The 25,388-nt window shown below is 43.0% G+C and overlaps 2 protein-coding genes across 3 annotated transcripts in view; both read right to left on the bottom strand.

Moving 5' to 3' along the window:
* Positions 1-18,232, bottom strand: part of kcnma1a (potassium large conductance calcium-activated channel, subfamily M, alpha member 1a) — a 142,384-nt gene extending 124,152 nt beyond the window's left edge. For both annotated transcript variants that reach the window (XM_080481457.1, XM_080481458.1), the window contains exon 1: positions 17,232-18,232. In XM_080481457.1, coding sequence (XP_080337583.1) covers positions 17,232-17,522 — 291 coding nt within the window. In that variant the 5' untranslated portion in view covers positions 17,523-18,232. The remainder of the gene's footprint in view (positions 1-17,231) is intronic.
* Positions 18,233-23,585: 5,353 nt separating this feature from the next.
* Positions 23,586-25,388, bottom strand: part of dlg5a (discs, large homolog 5a) — a 42,380-nt gene continuing 40,577 nt past the window's right edge. The window contains exons 32-34 of the mRNA XM_080481456.1: positions 25,148-25,257; positions 23,896-24,005; positions 23,586-23,799 (exon numbers count right to left, since the gene is read on the bottom strand). Coding sequence (XP_080337582.1) covers positions 23,696-23,799; positions 23,896-24,005; positions 25,148-25,257 — 324 coding nt within the window. The 3' untranslated portion in view covers positions 23,586-23,695. The remainder of the gene's footprint in view (positions 23,800-23,895; positions 24,006-25,147; positions 25,258-25,388) is intronic.

Raw genomic sequence — 25,388 nt, forward strand, 5'->3', positions numbered from 1 at the left:
CAACAGAGGTGAGCGTGTTTATTCTGCTCAGAGCAAATTTGCCAAATTTCCCCATTCGAATCACCGTCAACAGTGTGTTTCAGCAGTGATCAATAGAATCGTTGGAGAAGAGACCTCAGATAAGACATGACTTGATGTAGAGAGAAAGCAGGACCTGGCAGGAGTGTAAATCAGCAACATCCCTTCTTCGTCTTACCAAGTCGAAGAAGGGATACGACAAACTCCACCTTAAGTTAGCTGATATTAAGAAATCAATGTCTTTGCTTCAGTATTCTCAACAGTAGACCAATCCTCTTTCATTGTGAAAAAGACCTGAAAACGACACCAGGCATAGTGCGAGAGCATACGTTCGCTCGTAAACAATATTGATTCATTGAATTTTTTTCAGATTTACGGCGCCTGACGTAAAGAGCGGGTGATGAATTAACCATTAGCATCAATGGTCAAAGCGTCTCCAGCGAGTCTGAGCTTCTGCCTCACCGACAGCAGCCGAAGATTCGCTTCAGGCTAACAAATCCCCACCGGATTCATTCCTCTTTAAACTTGAAGAGCCAGTTGAGGATTACCCTTTTAACATTCCATCTCGATATCACACATTTAAATCACACCATTGTCGACAGCGCTGCTGAAGGTTTGGTATAATTATGCCTGTGAAAGCAAACGTGTAAATAGGAGTGAAACACCTCATAATGTACTGCACCCGCAACCAGAGGATCCTTGCTCTTATATGAACCGGCAACTACGGGGTCACGGCCCGTCAGGAGGTGAAAAGTAGGTCAGACTTTACGACAGATAGAGGCCCAGGAGCGAGAAGAACGACAACGCGACCATGATTCAAACTGACAACGTATGTGTATATGCAAGTTGTATGCATGTGGTCACGGGTGTACTGTTTACCAGCACTGTTACAATGTCAGCTGAGGCGATTAGGAGCATGAATATTATTAACTAAACTAAAAATTATTATTTTCTAATCCATTTTATTGTAAAACACCAAAAGTTGAGAATCTGAAAATTCTTAAATTAGAATCTCCTGGAATCTCCTTTATTAATAAGAGTCTAAACCACTGTAGGAGTGATTCCAAACTTTGTTTTTTAAGTTTGTAGATAAATCAAGCAATAAACAAAAAAAATCTGACATGTGTGTGTGTGTGTGTGAGTGTGTGTGTGTGTGTGTGCGTGTGTGTGCGTGTGTGTGCGTGTGTGTGCGTGTGTGTGCGTGTGTGTGTGTGTGTGTGTGTGTGTGTGTGTGTGTGTGTGTGTGTGTGTGTGTGTGTGTGTGTGTGTGTGTGTGTGTGTGTGTGTGTGTGTGTGTGTGTGTGTGTGAATAAAAACAGCAAGGCCAGAGCAGGCCTTGAAAAAGCAGTAAATCACATTATGCATTGCAATCTCAATATATCACAGCCGCTGCCACTCTGCCCACCGACGTCTCACAACCGGTCCAAGTCCCCGTGCTATATTTTAGTCTTTCCAAAAAAAAAAAAAAAAAAAAAAGAACAAGACAAACAAGGACAACGTAGATTTGGGTATCTAAAGTAGCTGTTGAGTAAAAATGTATATAGAAGTTTTCATTCTTTCTGTTATTGGAGCGGAGTGTGGAAAGGAGCGCAATGACTAGACTGTGGAAGGCCGAACAAGGCGAAGACGGATCCTCTTTATCTATTTATAACAAGGAGATGTATTTCCCGACTCGTGTGTCTTTGTTCTTATCGCCTAGCATGCATTTTTAAATCGTATAAACCCTGTATTTCTCACACCCACACGCACACCTCGCCAAGAACGGGCCGCTTTGATCGACGGCAAGCGTGGCGGCCGTGGTCAGAGGCTGCGTGTCGGAGTAATTACAGAGCAGCCATGTTTGCAGGCCAGGGCGAGTCCCGCAGGAAGAGGAAACGGCGGCGGCGTAGCCTGCATAGGTAGGGTTTCACCTCAGGAGGCGCCACGCCTCCGTTCCCCATTCACCCGACGGTGAATGTGAGAACACACAGATGGCTAATTTCTCCCGCGACCCTCGTCAACTTTGACCCTGACCCCCTCGCAGACGGGGGAAAGGCTCCTTCTCTGGTGAGACGGGAGAAGGTGCCGTTTTCCATTTTCACCCCGTGAGCAGAGGTCAGCTCCATAAAGAGGAATCACCGTGAAGTGAAGAGCAGAGGGGGGGAATTATTATTGTCATAGATGGTTAAAAGCAGGCAGATACTCTTCAGCCATAGTGAATATATGCAAAAGAAGAGGCGTAAAACTGATTTTATTTCAGATTAAATGGGGAGTGCTGGGAAAAAAACATGATGTTTAGATACTGACAGGTGTTAGGTTTTCTCTGAGTTTTAGAGGAAATGACTCAGTGGTGTGCACAACGTTGAGGTTAGATGACTGGTTTGCTTACTTCAGTAGATATTTCTGCTGTGCAATACTAATAACACGACTGCCGTTTTGAATGTTTGTGATGCATTTGAATGTTTCAAGGCAATAGTGACACATCTTTGGCCTTTTTTATTAGACAAGTGGGATAAAGCTGTGAAATGATATCAACAAGAAAAGTTGAAAAAGTCCTGGTTGCGAAATAACAAAATGGCAGAACATTAGAAGAGCAATAAAAGAGTATTTGTATAACTACAGTTTTACCCTTTAATGTCCTGCTAGACCAAGATTTTAGACGACTATGAGTACAGAAAAGGTCACAGAACTGATCAAACCTTCCTCACTACTCAGCTGTGTTAAGTATTGTTAAAATAATAAACAAATAAACATGTTAGATGGCGGTGTAGTGGTTTGTACTCTTGTCTCCCAGTGAGAAAGCCCCAGGTTTGAGTCCAGGACCTGGAGGTCTTCGTATGTGGAGTTTGCTTGGTCTCTCTATGCATGCCTGGATGTTTTCTGTGTCCTGGTTTACTCCCACAGTCTAAAAGCCAGCATTTGATATTAGTTGGGAACTCTAAAATTAGTTGATCTTTTTAGTCAAACTTAATTACACAAGTACACACGGACTTCTGTGTCAGACTTGTTTTTCGAAAAGCGAGCGGCAGTGGCTTAAACCCTCGTGAAGTTCCATGGAATCTTATCGGGATCATGAAATCCGAGGGCGGGGAGTCAACAAAGAAACAAAATTGAAAGCGAGCGGATGAATAAGGTGAGAGGAGGCGAAAGCCTGTGGCATTTGGAGCACTTGCCAGCATACTTCTGTTGCGCGTGTTCACTTGAGACAATGCGCTGTGGAGCAGCTGCTCGGCTAAGCTGTCTCCAATTCCACCCCTCCTTTCTCAGATCAGAGCACGGGGCAGCAGAACTATTCAGAACAATACCTTCGCCTCTGTCCATCAGGACTGAGCGTCGTAATCACTGGCCTAACGCGGACATCAATCATCCAGCTGATCAGAGTTGCTGAACAATACAGGGGAAGTACAGGATGAGCCATAATGTGAGATTGAGAATCTGGATTATGACACAGACATGTGAGAGAGACTGTTCATTAAATGTACCAATACTTTTATATGGTAGAATTTCAAAACTTTGTTTAAATGCAGAAGTAGTCATCATAAATGAAGGAGCGTTTATTGGTTGGTTTATATTCAAATACTTCAAAAACATTTGATTGATTTGCACCTCGTGTTGCATACAATCCAATGTGGCAGGATTATAATCTCTCTAAAGGCAAAACGTAGGCGCAGGAAGTACTGACTGCTAATACAGGCCACACATTTCTTGCTACAACTGTTTTTCACAATGGAAGTGCTGAAGTGGTGAATCTGAGCTTTTTATTGTGAAGCTGTCACACAAAACGCACAGTTTTTGTGTAACTGCAGTTAAGGCTGACAATGATCGTTTATCACCCGTAGGAGGAGGTGGCCCCAGCAAGATGTTACGTAAAGAGCTGCAGCTGCTTCCACGGTTCAGCCAGGAAACCTGCTCACATGTGATTACAAAACAAAAAAAACATTATGGTCAGACTTTCCTTATTGAGGAATGTGGAAATTGTTACATTTATTAGAGACTGAAGCTTATTTTACCAGCGGCAAGAACTGCCTTCAGTATGAACCTCACCTACTGTAACCATGGCAACCAAACATGTTTCAAAGTCAGACGAGGTTAAAATCTTGAGAAAATAAAAATCTAAGACGGGTTGACCCAAAAGCATCTGGTGCTACTAATATAATTTTAACATTTACCTTACAAACTGGAGGTCTCACAAATTGTACATACCTGTCGCATTAATACTGTAAGTTGCATCTCTTCACTGATAAATGTACGAAATATATACATTTACTCAAGACTGTCAAGCTGGGAAATCTTTGATTAACAGTTGTTTTTTAACAGAGCATCAATACTGGAGAAGCTTTGGCTAACTCTTCTGGGGGGGGGGGGGGGTCATTATAGTTTTACTATATTTGGATTAAAGCATAATCTTGTTAAACCAGTGATTCTCTTCTGCCTGTTTTTCATGGGTTGCAAGCCTTTGCAACCCGGTTTACATATGCTGATCGAGCCACTCGGGTAAGATTATGAGGCTTGGATTTCATTATATCAGAGGGGAAAAAACTGTCACTGTGTTTTGTTTGCGCAGCGAGACGGTGGGACATGAAAGAATGAAACCATTGAAATTGAAGTGCCTTTTAGAAACTACATCTCACCGGAGATCTGATTGTATTTCACGTTTTTTGCACAAAAACACGGTTCAGGCTGAGAAAAAAAGCTGAAGTTACAGAGTGAAGAGTTTTAATTCAAATGCAGCTTGTTGTGCAATTAAAGGGGGATATTTCCCTCTTTTTCTGTGTATATCAATTGACTCTTGAAATTGAATCAATTCCATCATTTGCTATTAGTTTTGTTGATTGTCATTAAGTAGAAAAAAATACTCCCAGAACCTGATATTTCAACATGCTGTTTTCCCCTGTGCTACTTCTGGAAGCAGAGGGACATGAAACACTGACATTCATTTGTTTGATTTATAGAAACTTGCAAAGAACTCTTGTCTCGCTTTGTTGGCCTTTTGCTGCAGCCTCATCTCTGCTGGCAGATACCTAATTTAGATTCTTCCAGATCTTTGTCTCTCATCCTGATTGGATGATGTACAAAAAATGTTATTTTAAGAAAAATAAAACTGTAGAAGAAGACATTGGAGCAAAACTGACTGCAGGCTGTGATGGCGTCTTCCAGGCACAGAGTTACTGTACATTAAGTTAGATATAATTAAATATTCCTCAATTTATCTTTGTGGAATAACTTAATAACCTTCTGGAGGAAACAAAAAACAGGGCAAAGGTTTTTCCAACTCGGATTAAAGACATCTAAGTTGCCCAGAGTCCACCACAGTGCAGCAATTCATCACAATTGTATCGATCCACTGTTTTATTCAAAAGATATTTTAAGAAATATACAAATATACACATGTCGGGGGGGGGGGGGGGGGGGGGGGGGGGGTCACCAGGCCTCCACCAGGCCTCCGCAAGGAAATAATAATAAGGTACTTTCAATGATATAGATCAGGCCTGGACATTTTTATGTTGGTAAGAGTTGATGTGTCTGCCTGTGTTTGGCTTCTTGGTAAATCAGTTTACCTCTGAGCACATTTTCCCACAGAATACTAAGGATTTAGACCTTCCTTCCTTTGTAAATGTGCCCTCCAAGCCCCCAGCTGACCGCTGCTCTGTGTGTGAAGGTTTGCATCATAATCATGATATTAGTTACAAAATAATAAGCCGGGCAAATGCAGAATATAACATGTAGAAGATACTTTGCATTGTCACATATTCAAATATTTCTATGTCACTCTTTACTCAAAACAAACTAAAATACCTTCTAACACAGTCAAATCTTTGATTTTATCACTTGCTGTTCATTTAGGGAAGTTAGAGATTAAATTTGCTACTGTCAGTTAGTCCAAATCTCCCAGGCACCCTGGTGAATAAAGAAAAATTCATAATCATCATCATCATAACAATAAAGAATAAGGGAGGAGGGCAGTTTCTACAGAGACCGTGTTAATTTTAATCAGGCTCACAATCTTCAGTGAGATTGTGTCCTACATTGTTTTGGCTGTTTCTTTCTGCAGGACAAATGATGTTACGCCGGATTTATTGGATCCCTGACATTCACTGAGTGTGTTTATGGGCCCCAAAGAAGGAAACCTGTCGATTCTGAACACTGCTGAGGTTCCGCCCGCTGGCCAGAATGTGAACCTTGAATAATAATGTTCTAACGTGCATGATCTAATAAGCAGACTGCCATAACATTTGCTGAGCAAATCCTCCCAAAGGATCAAGCCATTTCCCTGAGCAGCACTTTTACCACAGCCTCAATGCTTTTAGCTTTTGAGTTTTTTTGATGATCATTACCTATTCTACTAAAACAGGTTTCAAGAATGGGGATGTGTGAAAATGCAGTTTAGTCTGATTTGACTATTTTATCTATTTCAAAAATAAGTAAAGTTAATAGTTGTAAATCCTCAGATGCCAGATACTCATTTTTCCCCACTCATTGTGTGAATCTTTATTGAAAATCAGCTTAAAAATTTGATCATATTCCAGCTGAGTTTCAGTGGTTCAATGCTGCCTTTGAGACTTTAACTTAAAGACTCATTTATCATTTCAGGGAAGTTAAGTTGCTCTATAAATTGAAGCTTAGTCGAAGCTGCAGCTAGTTAAGTCAACCATTAGAGAAAACTTGATAAAAGTGTGTATTTAGTACAAAAGCATTTATTCATATGTAAACTATAATAGATGCAATAGTTTGTTTTTTTTTTTTAAACGGATAAAACGGAAAAAAACGTCACCACTGACGCAGTCCTGAATACATTTGAAGGTGAAACCGTGCTGAGGCGTCCTTCCGGAGCTCTCCATGGTGCTGAAAATCTTCACTTGTGCAGAATAGCTGAATGCTGGAGCCAATCACACTTTACACACGCTGCCAAAACACAGAGACGGAGCACAACTGCTGTGTGCCACCGTGGCCAATGGATTCCACATCTTAGATGAGCACTGCTGATAGAATTACATTGGCCGAACTAATCCCTGCTGCTCCCGTGGTCAACATCATAATTGAACCACACATTTCAGCACACACCACAATGTGAATACCGGCAGTCGTTGGTGAGGGAAAAGTGCCCATCCTTTACCCAAACAGTCGGTCTCCCAGCTTCCATGGGAAAAGACAAACTGCTGTTTACATCTCAGTTCAGCCCCAACAAACAAAACACTTTCCAATTTGTCCCTTTTCCACATCTCTGCACGCCACCACTCACACATCTACCATGAAGGACCATGGCTTTCCCACTGGGAGAAGCTTGATGTTCAGTGAGTTTCCAGGGTCACTTTGACATTTGTTGCTGTCATTAGGACACAAGTGAACTTCCAATGCAGCCAAAAATACCATGAACACACAATGCAGCATGCTAGTTGCATATTTCCAACCAATGGTACATCGATACGATACTGAACACGAACAAAAAGCAACTTCTTACCATGCACTTTGTACACCTGACACGTGGTTTCAAAAGCAATTAATTCATCTAAAGCCAAAATCTATATATTTGAAAATTCAAGCAAATTAATTTACTTGGTGCAACATTTCCGTGGCAATCTCTTTGGTAAACCAGTTACATTTGAGAGGCTCAAAACAGGGTTGACTGATGTGAACAACACTCATAAATAGTTTCAAAGGCATCCCAGGAGAGGGTGGCTCACTTAACAGGCAAACAGCAACTCACCAAAGTGTAGCTTAATCTCTATTACATAGGCTGTCAGAGAGCTCTACATTATCATTCATATTTAATGAGCCATCCTGCAATGAACCATTGCACTCTGTGCATCATCTGTACAGGATGTCCACACATGCTGTCAATTGGAGCTGAACACTAGGGGCATCATTTTACAAAGCTCATGTCACTCAGAAATTGGTCCGCCTCGCTTGGTTCATGTCTAGATATATTTCAGCAGGTCCAGGGCGGCGTTGGGCAGCAGACGGCACCTGAGTGAGACAAGACCTTCTGGGATTTCACTTGTGAGAGCATCAAACAAGGCTGTAATTGACAGCTGCGCTATTCATACTGTGCAGCCACGCTGGAAAATGTCAGAAGGAGTCAAAAGGTAAAATCATTGTATAGCAGGCTCGATCGCTTTAGCTGAATGGGGTTGAGCTCATGAGCTGCCCTTTGCCGTCATTCATACTTGCATTTCGCTGAATAACACAGCATTTTCTTAGCGCCTAGTGCTCCATTAACTATTAGACGCTGACTGAGCGGCTGTCAAATGAGGTGCAGACTTAGCATCATAGCACGCTGGCTATGAAGGCAGAGAAACATGAGCCTATCGTTAGCCCGCTAGAAGAATGACAATTATCCTATTAGTCTGCCCCCGGGCCCCCCTTCGAGGTTAATCGAGGCTGGTGACTAAGGGCAGTGGCCGTGGTGGTAGTGCTGTGTAATCCAAACACTTTCCCAGCCTTCCTGGGGAATGGAGGCTTTGCTTGTGGGCTCACAGAACCACGCATGCTGCTGAGAGAGACATGGGATCTCTAAATAGAAGGCAGAAGTGCTGCCTGCTGGGATGTTTGAAGGTCACAGTCGTGTCCTCTACACACACTCACTCTCCCTCCGTGTGTGTGTGTGTGTGCGTGCGTGCGTGCGTGCGTGCGTGCGTGCGTGCGTGCGTGCGTGCGTGCGTGCGTGCGTGCGTGCGTGCGTGCGTGCGTGCGTGCGTGCGTGCGTGCGTGTGTGTGTGTGCAAAACTGCGCAAGGCTCAAAGCACCAATTATAACGTTAACTGGGTTTTGATGCTCATGTATCTGTCCACCAAAGGCACTGCTGATTTCTGATGGTGGGTGGTGGACCGTTGGGCGTGTAACAAAGATGAGGGGGAGAGCCGGAGCTGGCTGCTGGTGGTTGATAGTCAGAAGCAGACAATACACATCCCGGGGCTTTAGTTCATCATGAAGAGTGAGGACAATTCAAATGTAAAATTTAAAAAAAGAAAAACTAAATTATATATCAACGGCAATAAGAGAGTCTGAAACAATTAATATTGTATGTAGGTATTTTTGGTGGGTTTTATTCTATTTTCAAATTCTTTTTATATCTTCAAATGTGGTTGTATAATATTGTTGATTATATGTCACTATTTCAGTGATACTCAAATTTAAATGCGTTTATTAAATTTATTAGTATTCGCCTATTTACTTTACTTCAAAGGCTCCTGATTAACACAATTCTGGATGCTTTATATATGGTTGTCTGACTATTTTATATTCATTCGTATAGAAACATACTGTATCATCATTATCTTTGGTTCCTGAGTCACCCAAAAACTTTGTCATAACTTGAGCTTAATTTAAGGAAATCCAATGACATTATAGAGTATGCATACATACACACACAAACCCACACCCTTCCTGTGATGGAGAGCTGTTTAAGCGGCTGAGTCGGGAGGCTGGCAGACTTGAAACCACCAGCTTTGATCCTGCTGGACAGCCAGGGAGTCACTACCTATCTCCCCTGCGCAGGCCTTCCATGGCAGCTTAGCCGAGCCGGCCTCAACCAGCGGATAAATATGCAAATGGTTTCCCCTGCTGCCAGTCTGACTCGGCAAGGATCAGGTGGCTCAAGACCCCATCACACATTAGCAATGGTGGGAATACCATTCTAACACTCTTCCCCCTTGTGGAGATAGGTATACCCTTCCCCTCCGACCTTCAACCTCGGAATACTTCCTGGGGCGTGGATGTCCTTTTAATAGTCCGGTGACTGGCCAAAGAAGACATAACAGCATGACAGCAGGGCAGCACAGTTTGGGTAGTGTGCGGGGGTGGAGGGTGGACCTCTGTGTCTGCTTCATGATATACATAGTCAGGCCTGATATATAGCCTCTCCTTGTCTGTGGATTAACATACATTGGCACGGCACACTACAGTTGTCCCTAGATGGCCATCAAATCAGACCTGGAAAATTAGGGATTAGGTTGGAGGAAAAAGGGAGGACGTGCACTGGCTGACGACTCACGAGTCACAAGATCAACATGAGAAGATGTGAGAAAGTGATGCTGAACCTTGGAAGTTTAGAAAAGCATTTCTGTTCATATTAGTCCTTGTATGTTTTGAAACCACCATTCTTATCGTGAAAGATATTCTTTTTCTCAATTACATTTTCCTGGTTACATAACAGTAAATACATCAATTGAATAAACAGATGTTTTATAAATCAGAAAATAATAGTGCAACCTTCTCGTCTAAGCCTCATTTTATTTCTCTTCTGTGAAATCTTTGCATGTTAGAAAGGGTGTGTTAGCTAACAGAAAACTGCAGCCTTTTTTTTTTTTTTATTTACTTTCATTGGAATTAAGACACAGCAGGCAATCTGATCAATCAGTTCTTCAGCAGGGTAAAATTATAAAATAATCCCTACGAGTTACAATATAACCATTAGCTGCAGTGCTTGGCCCGATGACAGATACTGGGTAGTCATACGATTTAAGGGCGTTACTGGTCACACTCGGCTCTGGGACAGCTGTGAGGCATGCTCACTCCAGCAAGTGTCAACAACACATGACAAGACACATGCAACTCAACCACTGTTTGCAAGAACGTAGCAGTCCTCCGCTGAGCATTCCTCAGATGACATTAAAAAAAAAAAAAAGAAAGAAAGAAAAAGCCAACGCGTGCTTACATGCAGCCCGAGTCTTTAAGAAGCTTTTGTTTTATCCAGCCGTCATTGAATCGGGTCTTTGTCTTTTTATTCTTTCAATTAGCTCTGGATTTCTGTAATCTGGTGCGGGATGAAGCGGGCCGAGCCGGGCCGAGCCGGGCTAAGTCGGGCCGAGGTTAGTGAGAGCGACAGCTGATGGCAGGGTGTGTGCTCTCTCTGCTGCTCTGGCAAAACGCAGCTGGTCAGTTGCCAAGCACAAGGGAATACACAGGCTCACAACAGCGCCTCTCCGCATGCACCTCCGCAACCCACTCCACTCCAAGGTACGCACACTGAAGAGTGTGCAGGCATACCTCATTTCGTTTTTTTTGCTCATCGTACAGAAGAAAGAAAAAAACAAAACACAATTTAGTAAAAGACACATGTGAATGCTGAAGGAGGGGTTTCAGATCCAGAACTGATTAATTCCCCTTGTAACGAAAGCATAAGCCTTGGAGCAGCTAAATCAATAACAATAACAAAATCAATAACAATCCTCAATCATGGGAAATGCATTGGGAAATCTTTTTTTCACAAAAGACTTTCACCTTTCCAACCTTTATGCTTCAAACTGTTCATTGTTGAGTGACAAGATGTCATCATCACCTGTGTAGCGACATGGAAAAAGAACCTAACCTCGAAAACCAGAGGTGCCCTCACACGGCCGCCTCATCAGTCACGCCACACGGGCCCGACATGGCATCCAGAGCGAAAAACCAACACACAGAACATCAAACTCTCATTAAATAAAATAAAATTTTAATGAATCTGTGATTGCCAGAGGGACTTTTGGCTGGGGCAGAGGCAAACAAGCACGAGACACAAACACCAGCTTCATACCAATCATGATAAATGCGAAAACTGTCGCAGTTAGTATTTGGCAATTAGGTATATATCAATTATTGTGAAAATATTCAGGGTGTTGCCATCATCTACCATAGTAAGGCATCAAATGACAAATATATACAACATCCAAGCAAAAGACCAACAATGACATTAACTCAATTCACCAAGTGTCTTTTTTCTTAACTATCTGCCCTATAATACTCCTCTCTTACTATTCCCATAACCTTAACCGGTCCAAACTGAAAGCCACCACCTCTTAGTCTGGATCTGCTCAAGGTTCCTTTCTGATTAAATGGCATTGTTTCCTTTCCACTGTCAACTATGCTTGCTTGGGTGGGATTCCTTGCTTGCTTTCTTCTTTTTTTCTCTCTGTACTTTATCTGAGTGTCATGACATGGCTATGTTGTAACTGGTGTTCGAAAAATAAAACTATCCGTCCATTTCAAAACTACGTTTTCTAACTCAGGTAACTATAGCAGGGCAAACACAGAGAGACAGCCACATCAGCATAAACTAAACTACAAATGTGCACAGCGTGCATATATATATATATATATATATATATATATATATATATATATATATATATATATATATATATACAAGAAAAGGTGTGGAGTCGAACTACACAAAGCATCTGAAGAATGACGACAAAGTGTTCATTCTCTCCCATGACGTAGAAAATACAGAGATGATGATGCATCCATATACACGTCTGTTTGTTCTTCTCTCCAAAATAAATAAGTGATATACATCCAAGAAAAGGTGTATGCATACAGTAACTGACATGCAGAGGATGTACACACATCAGTAATGCCACCCAGATTGGATCTGGGCAAATGTCACGAGCAGATTGTACAAGCAGGACAAAGCATAAGCACTCCATCCTCGGAGCTGTTATGACAGAAACAACTGTACTACAGTAATGGCTGCTAGTTCTAAAGAGCACATAACACACTGCATGTTGCACCTTGGGGGGATGAGGGGGAGGCTGGAGGTGCTCGGTACAGTAGCTGCATCAGCTGTTGTTCTGAGGTGAGGTAGGTGGTGTATTTTTTTAGCCCTCATTTATATCTCGGTAGAGTTGCACTGTGCAGTTTTTGGTGTTTGGATTGAAATGCAATGTGTGTGGAGCTGATATGAAACCACAGAAAGTTCTCCGAGGGAACGAACCTCCCTTTGAACACCTGAAAGTTTCTCGCCGGTAAACAAACCCGCTGTGGAGACCACCGACAAGCTGGAAACAGGGACCCTCCGTGGATAATGATGCAAATAAAAAATATGGAGGATTTCTATCCACTTGAGTTTTGGATTTTTAGTCACTCATACGGCATCAATACGATCGTTTCTTTTTCAGCACACAGGCTAACGAGACAGAATATCAATTAAAGGCAACATTAACATTAACCAACAGTTTTTAGTATTTAAATTGTGCCAGCTATTGTCTTATTACGTCATTTCAATAAAAAATGTTGAAGAAATTGTCCCATTTTTACTTGCTCAAGCATTGTTTTGTCTGTAACTGCTTTATGAAATTGTGCATATTCATATTCATGTGAAACTTTATTGAATTGACTTTTGTTGTTTTGATACATTGACTCTGTAATGAAAAACTATAATGTGATATGATATTATATATATTACACACTCTTCAAATACGATCACAAACTATGGATCCAAAATGAGCACAAAAAATATCTTTATTTTCTTTGATATGGGCTTGTATTTTATTTATCCAAAAAATATACATATTAGTGGATCAACAAAACAGACCGTGTTTTGACAGCTGATTTTCTATATAGCTTGTTTGAATTTTTCTCATTCTATTGTCCTAAATGTGCATATATTTGGTTCTTTCATCTTACATGAATAATAAAATAAATATTATTTGTTTGGGGACAAAACAAAACATTCTAGTATGCAATAGCAGCATTTTAAAGGCCATTTTATCAGACATAAGTGTAAATCACATTAAGTAAGACGTCCTTATCACCGTCTATGTGAACTGACAGCATGGTTGATCTTCCAATAAGATATTTTTTTCTTAGTTTATAGTTGCAAAAAGCTTCAGCCATGCATGCAAAGTAATTCTATTTGGCGACGTTATAGCAATCCATCCATTTGTTACCAAAATAGAAACTGTTGTGTTGAAACATCAGAAGATTTATCACAACAGAGAAAATCATCTTTAAGACGACTGCTGGTGTCTCGCACTTTAAATTCAGAGAGAGCACTTTGCGCCACTCATTTCACGTCCCTACAGCTGACGACGGTATGAGGCGCTTCCATTTTTCAGTGAAGCTGTATTTTCACAGAGCCATTTTCTCCCGAGGATGATAGTGCCATTCATGTTTGAATAGAGAGTGGTGCCACAAACGCAAAGCCTCTATACTCCTCCTCCCCACGCATCCCAAATAACAGAGGCGTCATATAAGAACTCCTGGAGGTGGCATGATGCGGAGTGGATAACTAGACCATTAGATAACCGCGCAGCAGTGAGGCAGCGCAGCACAGAAAAACAGTTCAAAACTCAACAGGAAAGCGGGATCGTACAAGAGGGGGAACCACAGCGGGCTGATATACTAAACAAGCCCGGCAGCATGGCGGTGGTTTCCTCTTCTTGAGCATCACTGAGTGGCTGTGCCTGCGTCTCTCTCAGTCATACATATGCATTATTTTGATTGTCTTGAGTGAGTCGTTCCCTTAGTAGGAAAACCCCTTTAGTCAGAATGTGTGAAGCCTTGAATTGCTGCTCTAAGAAAACGACAAAAAAAACAAAAAAAAAACAGGATGAAATCACATGACTGCCGTTTCCCGCGGCACTCGGGGCCGAATGAAGTGATAATTGAGGATGAAATGTGGAACAAAAATGGCACTGAGAAACACCTGGTGGAGGAATGGTGCCATAAATGTGGCCATTTCCAGCACAGAGCTAAAAAAAAAAAAAATCAATAAGTGTTTCTCTGTTTTTTATTAGATGTTATTTTGAGTTTCCCCGGGAGACAAACGCCATGCCTATAAAGTATTGTTTTGCAGACTACAAGCGTCGTGTCTCGTTTTGGAGAAGAAGAAGTAGAAATGTGATTATCTCAATTTCCCGGAGCCTCTGGCTGCTGCCTAAAAGGCTCGGGTCCATTTATTGGTTTTGCAGCACACAAATACTAGAACAAAAGTTGCTCCAGCCGTACTCCCAAAGAACAAAAAGCCCGTTCCACATGGCTACACCTTCCTCCTTCCAGTATGATCCTCTGACCGCTCACTTATAATCCGGACAGAGACGAGGACCATTTACATGAAACGGGATACGGCCGCGTGTCAATGGCAGAGCACAGGAGGACGCCGTACGCAACGTAACACCACGTCTCAAACCCTTCATCGCCATCACACCCCCCTGTTTTCACTTCCTCCCTCTATCTCTCAGAGAGTTTCCACCTCTATTTCCCTGCCTCTGATTCCAGGTTCCTACTAAGCGCGCCGCAGAGATCCAGAAGGCCGGCCGTGCATCCTGTTTCTCACACGTGCCAACCTCGCCGGCCGGCTGAAAACAGATCCAGCTTCCCACCCCCCCCTCTTAATACTCCTAACAAGCCTTTTCCCTCCGTGGCCAAGTGTCAAGCCTCCCAAAGTCACCGGACGGGATGACTCTGCCTTCCACCCACAGCAACGCCACAACAGAGACGGCGAGAGCTGACAGACGCGAGCTTTCATTTTCAGCGTTTCTCTCCTCATTTGCAAGAGATGAGATGCAATCTGATACCCACCAGTAGTCACAAGATGGATACCTAATTATACTCACATGGCTTAGTTTCATCACTTTCCTAGCAACATGGCGAGAAGCATGAAGGATGACATATGGTTTGATGCCATTTCTGATACCCAGATCCACGGGCATGACAAAATGACAAGCAGGGTGACAGCCAAGTAACTGCTTGGATACCGAGTGGAAATAACTCCCCAAGTGTAAACACAAGATCAGGCTGGTTGTTTTAAGCAGGCCCTGAGCTCTTATTTCATGTAAATGCCCGTTTGTTTTTCAGTTTGGCCAGTAGCCTGAGAGAACAATTCAAAAGTAATGAAGACAGATTTAATTTAACATTGCTCAATAGTGCCATTAGAGCTCAAAACCACCTCGGGGTGTTTTTAACATTCAGTGCCACCTTCAACAAGAAAGTCCAGGCTCGTGGTGCTATTCAGTCTGCAGACCAATGACGCTGACTGATTTGACGTTATTCCCACAGTTTCAACACATGGTATTTGATGACTCCCGATGCCATGAGGTTGACAGAATATCAAAGCAGTGGAAGGTTTATAGACATGTATGAAAGTGAAGGAATAGATTATGTGCAATCAAAAACACATTAGAAATGATGTACTTCGTGTTTGGGGCGAATTGTTTAATGATTGCTATTCCACTGAAGACAATCAGTTATTAGCCTGCGGTCTGTGGACACACCTGTTGGATTTTCAGTCGATGTGAAAACACCAACGCAGCTGCTACTGCGTCTTACAGGTGTCCCTGTATCCTGTGGTCATGGTCAGTGGAAGCGGCTCTCTGTGGCCCGTCTCCCACTCACCACGAGCGCAAACAGAAATGAAGAGGAAAGGGCCACGTCTGCCGAAAGGACACGGCACACAAGCAAGTCACATGCCGCGCCATTTGAACTTCATCTAACCACACGACGGACGGAGACCATCACTCTCCCTTTCTTCTGCCCGTCACCGCAACCACATCCTGTTTTTGACCCATTTCTTCTCAACACCAGTGGAGACACACCGGCATTGTTAATGCTGCTGGCCTTCACATCAACCTGTCCCCTCTTCCAATGCAAAAACACTGTGAACTCCCAACCTGTCCCAAAAGCACGTTTGTGCACGCTCCCGGCAGCGTTACCTTTCAACTGCCCCTGTGTTCAGCCAGGGGACCACTTGCACAACACACAAGTCCGTGAGTCACGTATGAAGAAGGCTTTAATACAAAAGTGAATCAGCTATGATTCATCCACCCCAAGCAAAATAATGGGCAGTCACCCTTATTATCCTGTTTCTATATTAATCCTGCAGACAGGTTACCTTCATCACTCCACAGAAATCTAATATGCAGCACAAACACAATCAGGTGGCGCCGCCTCAAAAGTGTTATACAATAAATAATGTTTCTCGGGAGCTAAAAAGAAGACGCAGTGTTTTTTTTAATAAAGGTGCAGCATTGCTGTCATTGGCTCTGCATGAGAAGTCCCAGTGGACGTCATTAGGACACACATGGTGGATTGTGCAGGATCATACATTTAGTTATGGAGGAAGAAAAACAAAACATGGTACAGCCATTTGGAATGTGAAAAGTCCACCCCAGAAGTTAAGAGCTGAATGTGGCATGAGGATATTCTAGTGCATGTCGAAGCAAATTGATATGAAGGAACTGCTCTCCTCTCATCCCACCCATATTTGTCATGCAACATCAGCCCCTTCATTCAAGAGTGGGAGGTAGTAAACAGCCAGAGGACAATAACAATCATGCTGCATTCCTTATATAGGCACCGCGCTGGGCCCTGGTCATTTCTATAGTTGGTGCAAAACCACCACGGATAGGATTTTGGACAATGGAGGCCAATTTCCGAACAATAAAGTCAGGCCAAGGTCTCGTGACACAAACACAAGTACACGCTGCAGCATTTCCTTCAAGCACAGATGAAACGTGGGGGATATTTCGCAGTCGTACCTTTTTTTTAATGTTGCAGTGGCAGCAAACAGTCCACATATATTTCAGGGTCCTCCATAGCAGGATGATGAAGAGACCCCCGAAAAACGTCACCATGGAGGAGGCGAGGAATGCCCACCACATGCGCTGTCCATTATTGTCGCATGGCACCTCGGACGAGAACGGGATGACGACGTCTTCCATCTTGGATATCAGAATCGAAGAGTCCGGATTGATATTATTATTGATATTGCTTGTCCTCATAGAGCTGTCGCTTCCATGGGGAGCCGTGCCATCCGCCTCAGCTAGCATCTAGGAGCCTTGGAGAGCCTGTGCCAGCGTCCCCAGCCCCACTCACCAGCCATATTGCTTAAAAAAACACAACAACAACAAAAAAACAAAAAAAAACAAAATCCTCCCTCTTTACTGTAGATTGCGTTCACCCCCACCCGAGTCTCTTTCCGTCTTTCCTCACAAGTCTATGAATTGTTTATTCGTGACAGCGTGAGACACACACGCACGAAGCGGACCGAGATAGCGGGTCGGTGGCCCTTGGTGAGAGGCATTTAAATCCGCAGCGACGACGAGTCTCGCGCGCGTCTCATTCCGGGGTGGCTCGTGCCTCGCTCAAGCCATATGCCATGATAAGAGACGGTGTGCAGCCGTCGAGGCTGGCGGGGATCTCTCAGATAATATAAGACACACACACACACACACAAAAAAGAAAAAGAAAATGTTGCAGCCTCCCTCTCTCTCCCTCTCTCGCTCTCTCTCTCTCTATCTCTCTCTCTCTAGCCGTCTTCCATTCAGGGGATCCTGTCGATCAGAAATCAATTTCACTTTTCCCTCAAGCAGGAAAATTCTCATGAGGAGAAGCCTACATAGTCTTGTTTTCTGGTTGCGAGACGGGAGGATGTGTCCATTCGGTCCCCTGCGGTGCGGTGCGGTGCGGTGCGGTTCGGAGCGCAGCGGCCAGCTGAGCGCGCGCCTGCCTGCCTGGCTGTCAGATCCGCTCAAGAAGAGAAGCGGAGTCGCGCGGAGGGAGATTTACAGGTAGGAGGGCGGAGCGACGCGCTAATAATAAAGATGGACAGAGGGGCAGTAATAATAACCGACACGAGGTTTATTTCCAAGAGTCTTTTTGAGCGCAAGGGAGGGAATAAAAAAAAAACAAAGAAAGAAAAAAGGAGGAAAGCTACAATTTGCGTCTTTATTGCACGCCAGTGACGCACGTCGCCAATTTCAAGTCTTTTTTTAAGGACTTAAAAATGGGACGGGATCGATTAGTCATAAATTTAGGAATCATAGCTTCCCATAGAGGAGAAAATGATGAGCTCCCATAAAGCCACAGCTCGGTCCCTGCAGGGATGTTATTGTGCTGGATTCTCATCAACTATAGTGCTCTGCTCTTCCTTTTTGCCTCTTCATCCCTGGATGATGTTTTCATTTTTGAAGAATCACCTTGATAACGCGTGCGTGCACGCACACACACACACGCGCGCGCACGCATTATGAAATAAATAACCTTCCCCGGTCAATTACTGTAATTCGTTCACATGTGGTTGAGTAAACATGTGTGGATTGCCGATGATGGTGAGGTATGACTAGAAGAGTATAAGGATGGCTCCAAGCAGCCAGCCAGAGAAACAGCTGGCTGGAGGCCCTGAATAACCACGGACCCTGTGGACATCAGACCAGGTGAGCAGGTACAGCCGGACACTTGTGCTTTAAGCCCCCCCCCCTCATATGTCTTAGAGGAAATTTGCAATAAACTCTGATTAATCTGCCCTCCAAATATCCACATATCCAGTAATGGATAGCTCAATTAAAGTTGTCTGCAGCCAGGATGTTAAAAAAACAAATATAAATAAATGTCAGCAAAGAGCACAACAGTGTTACCACCTAGTCTGGAACTGACTCTTAATTAAGAAAATTGCTTAATGTAAAAGAAATGAAAATGCGATGGTAAATTATTGTCAAGGAAATATTAGTCTTGCTTCAGAAACAGCTGCCATGAGTTCAATGTGGGTGTGTAATTCTGTACTGCTGTGGACCTAAACAGTTGCTCATGAACTTATGGGGTCTTGCGTCATGGTGGGGGGAGGAATGGATGTTCCTATTGAGGTCATTTATCAAGTTTAAGATAGAGACGGGGTGTAAGGTTAAGTTTAGAGTACACCTGCAGAAACGGATTCTAAGTCAATGTATTGTCCCTAGAAGATGTAGAAAACATGAGTTTGTGTGTGTGTGTGTGTGTGTGTGTGTGTGTGTGTGGTTGGAGGCCGAGCTGTAAAACACTGAAGACAAGGCAATCTGTAAATTATAGCACGTTGGAGTTATGACTGTCTGTGTAAGCATTTTAACGCCACATAAAAGCAGTGCAAAACACTGCCAGCATTTCCATCCACCACTGGCTTATAGCAGCCTATTTTGCATTAAAAAAATAATCAAAAATGAGGACAAACTTCAAGGTACAGAGTGTTTTTGGCTCCTCAATTTCTCTCATCATTTGCATTGGCTTTGCAGTGAAGATCAAAGGGAGAAACTAAGGTCTCAGCTTTAAAGCACACCTCCATTGCCACATACATTATGAAGCTTGGTTCGTCACCGGCGGTGCCAGCGAGCAGCATCTGATCAGCCGGTGTTCAGGCAGCCAGATAACTGAGAGGATGGGGCTCGAGGAGGAGCTCTGAAGTCGTCCTCCTGCTGGTAAAATGGTGAACTGTCACATGAAAGCCAAATGATGCTGCTTCACAGGAGCCCGCAGGGAGGATCTGTCATTTTCTTCGTAGATAAAAAAAAATATATTTTTATTCAGGGGAGAAAAAAAAAAAACACATGAAAATTGCTGCCAGAACAGAGGTGATGGTTGTCAAAAAAAAGTAATGGGGCCAAGATTTTTCATGCCTCGCATATCTGAAATGTTTATTCATGACGTTATTTATACATTTGCAATATAGTTTTATTCGACCCGTTAAGTTTTTCTGGCATATGTCAGAGACAACAAGCAGCAGGCGGAATTAAGATCAAACTCCACAGTAGTAAGTCCTCGTGAAGGTCACAGAAAGGGAAAGCACATGCGACATACATCATGTGTCATCGTGAAAGCTGCTGTAATTTATTGTTGGAGTGGGGGACTTGAATTGATGGCCCCCTCACGGAAGGCCAGCTGTTGGCCGAGTGGTTCCTGTGGGCCAGCAGAACTTTAGCCGACAGGTCCCGGCGCTGACAGATGAGGAGATTATCATCATGAGAGCAGTCAGGTGCTAATCCTGCAGGACATGTGGAGATGCTGCAGTTATTAACATGTCAGAGAACCGTAAAGACACAGAAGGGTTGATTTCATCTCATCAAACCGAGAGAGAAAAAAGAAAAGAGATGGGGGGGGGGACTCATGCTCGGATCAACAAGGAGATGTCTCGTGAGCTGGGAAAGGCCACGGCGGACCGGCGTAGACCACAAAGATCCTTCACTGTCACACTTGAGACTTCTCGAGTTCAGTTGAGCTGTCAGCAGCTGCCTTGAAACGTACACCCCAGCAGTAGGGCTTGAGATCCTACGCCTTTCTAAAACAGGCGAGAGGGGACTTGGAGGACATAAAGAATCGGGACACTGCAGAGTCAACCTGCACTTTTAAAGTATAGGACATCAGGAAACATCGCAGTGGCTTTGTGGACGAATAAACACTCACTCCAGTTTCCGTCCCTCAGGCCCCGGGTGGAGGGAGTTTGAGGAATTAGACATGGTGGACGTTTTGGAGACACTGGGTGCTCTCTTGCCCCAGTGAACCCGACAGGCAGCTGGAGGGCGGTCATTCACTGTGACATTATCGGCGAGAGGACCATGTCACTCCTCACGAGCAGCTCGGGGGAATTCGCCTCGAGCCAGAAGCAGCCAATCAACCAGCAGGATCTGCTTTAGCCAGCGGCCGATCAGTTGCATGGAAAACAATTAATGCTTTTCTCTGCGGGTATATAGACCCTGTATTTATCTCGCTCACAGAGCAGAGTCCGTATCAAACTCTATCAAACTAATCCGTTTAAAATGCAACTTGAGAGGGGAAATAAAGGTCTTCCGTTACATCTTGTATATTATGGAAGAAAATTCATGTTCTGCAATGTAATATACGAGCATAATTCACTGTTTGTGAAAAGAAAAATCCTTTAATATGATCACAGATTCATACTTAAAAGATTTCCTTGCTTTGCTGTGTTTTTTTTCCTTCATTACTTCACTTGTTTTTAGAGCGTCAGCTACTCTATTTGTCAGAGGGTAAAATGACTTCAATTGAAAGCCTTTCATACACTTTAATTTTACATTTTTGTGAGTCCTGACAAGAAAAGAAATACAATATTAAACCAAAAAAATGGAACCATCATACATTAGTTGACCATTCTGTCCGACTCTGGAGCAACGGCAGTCGTCAAATCATTTCCCAAACGACGTGTGAAGAGAAATGTGCAAATTCAAGCCTCTCTTGTTTAATGTTATCTGAACTGTAGGGAGAAGATGGGAACAGACTGAGACCAAGGCCGACCTGTGATACAGAAAATGAGTTTTATTCTCATGTTAATGTCTCAACATACAAATCACATTCTTTTAATAAAAGAAAAGTTCAATCAGTACCTGGCGTCTAGACGACTCTCACTAAAAATACAACCGCTCACGTTGTATCCCTGTTTCTAACGTCTGCTATCTACTCAGAAAAATAGTAACCTTAATAGTTTGCTTCTGCTTACACTTTCAGCCCAATAGTCAAACTCGTAGACCAATTTTTATTCGAAAAACTGTGCAAGAATAAATCCCTTTTTTAATAATTCAAATAAAGAAGTGATCCTTTTTTTGTTCTCTCTAATGAATAAAAAGGCCATTAATGAAATATAAGGAACCGATGCGATACACAAAAAATTAATTAGTTACAGTAGAAATTATAGTACCTATTCATAGTCTGCTGGAAACCTAGAAACAGTTAATAACATGTTTTTAGGTTCACAGATAAAGAAGTGCAAAACAGAAATAAAAGGATAAAGTTGCCATAGTGGATTTTGGCACAATAAGATACAAGATATGGTTCTCGAGGAAGGGCAGAATATTTTTTTGTTTGTTTTTGCCTTCTGAATAAAAAATACAATTAAATAACAATGAAAAGTCACCAACTTGAAAACGGATCGGAGGGAAACCTTCTGCGAGGTTACCCTGCGAAGTTTGACTTCGTAGTGTCTCTTTTGACGAGTACAATGAAAAGTGACTGACAACTGACCACAGGAAAAAATAAAATGAAGTCTTTAAAAAACATGCTAATACCTGCTAAGACATGACTTGACCGCCAGACGTTCCTAGGCATATTACCTAGTGAAAATACATGTAATATATATTTATATATATTTGCTTCTTCTTTTTTTTCTGCTGTATCTGCATACTGTATATGGTATACTCTATATTGTTAAATATATGTTAAAGATGATAGTTACACAGTGGTCTGTCTAGCCCTGGAGTGCATACTGAGTTAACCCGTTAGCCGCCGCTTCGGCCTACCCTCCGAACCTCGACATTGTCACGCGCTCTTTTCTCTGTGCTGGTCTCAAATCGGCCCGTAAATCATCTAGTCAAGTTAGAGCGTGAAGTCAAATTTCAAAAAAAAAAAAAAAAAGACTTAAAAAGTTGTGACTAAGTGACATAGGGCTGGTTTCAGATCAGGCTTCTTCTCCAAAGGCACTTCCCGAAAGGCCCATGAACTGTCCACATGCCCAGCTACTACAGAAACACAAATGCATAGAGCAAGCATGGATGCGTTGGGAGTGTTCATGGCCGTCACCGCTGGCGGTCGGGTTCAAGCACGACCACGGATACATACTCGGAGAGGTTTGGTGCGTTTTTTGGGATGAAACGCCGCACAAAAGGAAACGCGAGGTCTGAGCCTCGATTCTCTTCAGCACCGACCGGGGATTCAAATCGTCTTTTACAATTAACTGGAGACAACGGTCTCGACGTTTGTCTGTTCACGCTCACAAACACCCACGCACGAAAGAAAGCACGATAAGTTGTCGTCAGACAGGTGCATAATGATATCCGGGGCTGGGGGGGGGGGCACAAGTGTCTTTTGGTAGGAGGTCGCTGGACTTCATTAGTGTTGCAGGGAAGGAGGAGGACACGCTTTCAAGCAAATATTGAACACCAATAGTCAGACTTCTCGTTTTGACTGTAAACGGACGCTTACGATGCAGCATTACAAACACACCACCAGAAACCCTTAGGGAAGACTCAATGAACTTTAAACGTCAATGTCCAGTGCTACTAACCTGCTCTGGAGTCTGTTTATAAACCATAACAAAAGACAAAATAAAAAATATATATTTATATATCAATAATTTACACAACTAGCTCACTGTAATGTACCTATTGGTATAGTGTGAAAGGGTTAATTAGTGTTGGAGGGTGGAGGAGGAGGAGGAGGAGGAGGAGGAGGGAGCCGCAGTCGGTCTCCTCTAGGGGCAACCGAGTGGAGTCCACAGGACTTTACTTTGTTCTTGATCGACTATCGTCATGATCTGAGTGCAAATGTAGGGGAGGGTGCCGCCTTGGACAATACCTGGGAAGAAAAGAAGCAGCAGAGAGGAAACCTCGTGTTTATTACACCGACTACAAACGACAGCACGTCCTCATGAGGATCCCAACGCATACAGACCTGTAAAGAATTTGCTGTACTCTTGTTCGATCTTCTGTGCACTTTCAAACTGCTCCTTGGAATGTTTTTGAGAGACTTTGTCCCGCAGATAGATCGGATCTTTCTGTTCCCTTTGGGAGGGGGAAACAAGACATTAAAGCCTGGAAAGCAATAAATCCAACACCACAAACTCTTTTTGTCAATGAAATTAAAATTGTGCACCACGGAGCTTTTGTTGTTTTTTTTTTTTTAGTGTTTGTAAGAATCGATTTAGTCCACTTACCGAGGTCGTACACAAGCTTTCCAAACATGTGATTAAGTTATCATAGGTTAGAGTGTAATCTTTCTTTTGTTGTTGTTGATCCTTTGACGTTTTGTGAAGAAACAATAAGTCAACCTGGGTGAATATATAATCTCAGTGATGATCTAAATTTCATTTTTCACGTGTGAATTACAGTCTTGAAACTTTTCAGACTCTTTGTCCCCTTTGGTGGTGCATTGGGTTTCAAGTCTTGATCCTGAGCATGCGGAACCCTGGTTTGAATCCCAGTATTGGCAGTAAAGGCAACAACTCAACTCTATAGGGTAAGTGTCTGATAACTCTAAAAATAAGTAACCAAATAGTCTACATACATGTGTGTACTCTAAATACTAAACAGTCCAGAAAAATACTTTTTCATTGGTAGCAATGCATCTAGATCATGTACTTAAGATATTTTGTAATTTGCTGCACTCCTGTTAGTCCGGAAAAACAAAGTCATCAGGAAACAAATGCTGTTTGAATAAAGAAAAAAATGTGTATTTCACCAGCAAGACGCTTATTTTAAATCAACCACAAATAAAGAAAACCATCTTCTACAGCGGGTATTAAAAAAAAAAAAAAAAAAAAAGGAAGAACAGTTCGATGAGTCCTCAGAAATGACAGAGTGAAATGGAATCCAAAATTTTGAGATCATCGACCAGGATTCCCTCGCAGAGACTTTATTTTAGAAAAAGGCGAAGAAACAGTCATGTTACAGCAGCTGTTTGGGATTATCCGAGTGTGTTTGATGGAGTGCGGTGCTTTGACAGACGCGTGAAACGGTTCAGGGTGGGATGGAGAGTGTGAAGGCTTATCCTGCTTCATCCATCAGATCCCCACACACACACACACACGCACACGCACACGCACACGCACACGCACACGCACACACACAGTGGGGATGCCACAGCATCAGGACATCCCCACCATCATTTTGTCCTCATTTCTGTTACGAAACAGGAAGCTACTCACTTGATTTGCTTGGCGTTTTTGTAGCGGACGAAGACAACAATTGGATAGATGTGAACGCAGTGGAGCCTTTCGATGGCGTGCGGCGCTATGTCGAGCAAACAGTGACAGCCCTGTGGCCCAAAAAAGTAAAGACATAGATTAGAACCTTTCCTGGTGCATGCGGGAAACTTGATTTAGTATTCACAGATATCTGGGCGTGAGGAGTCGAAACAGCGATAGCTTATCTTGAGCGAATACAGAT

The sequence above is a fragment of the Lipophrys pholis genome, assembly GCF_963383615.2.
Source record: "Lipophrys pholis genome assembly, chromosome: 15".
In the NCBI taxonomy this organism is placed as follows: domain Eukaryota; kingdom Metazoa; phylum Chordata; class Actinopteri; order Blenniiformes; family Blenniidae; genus Lipophrys; species Lipophrys pholis.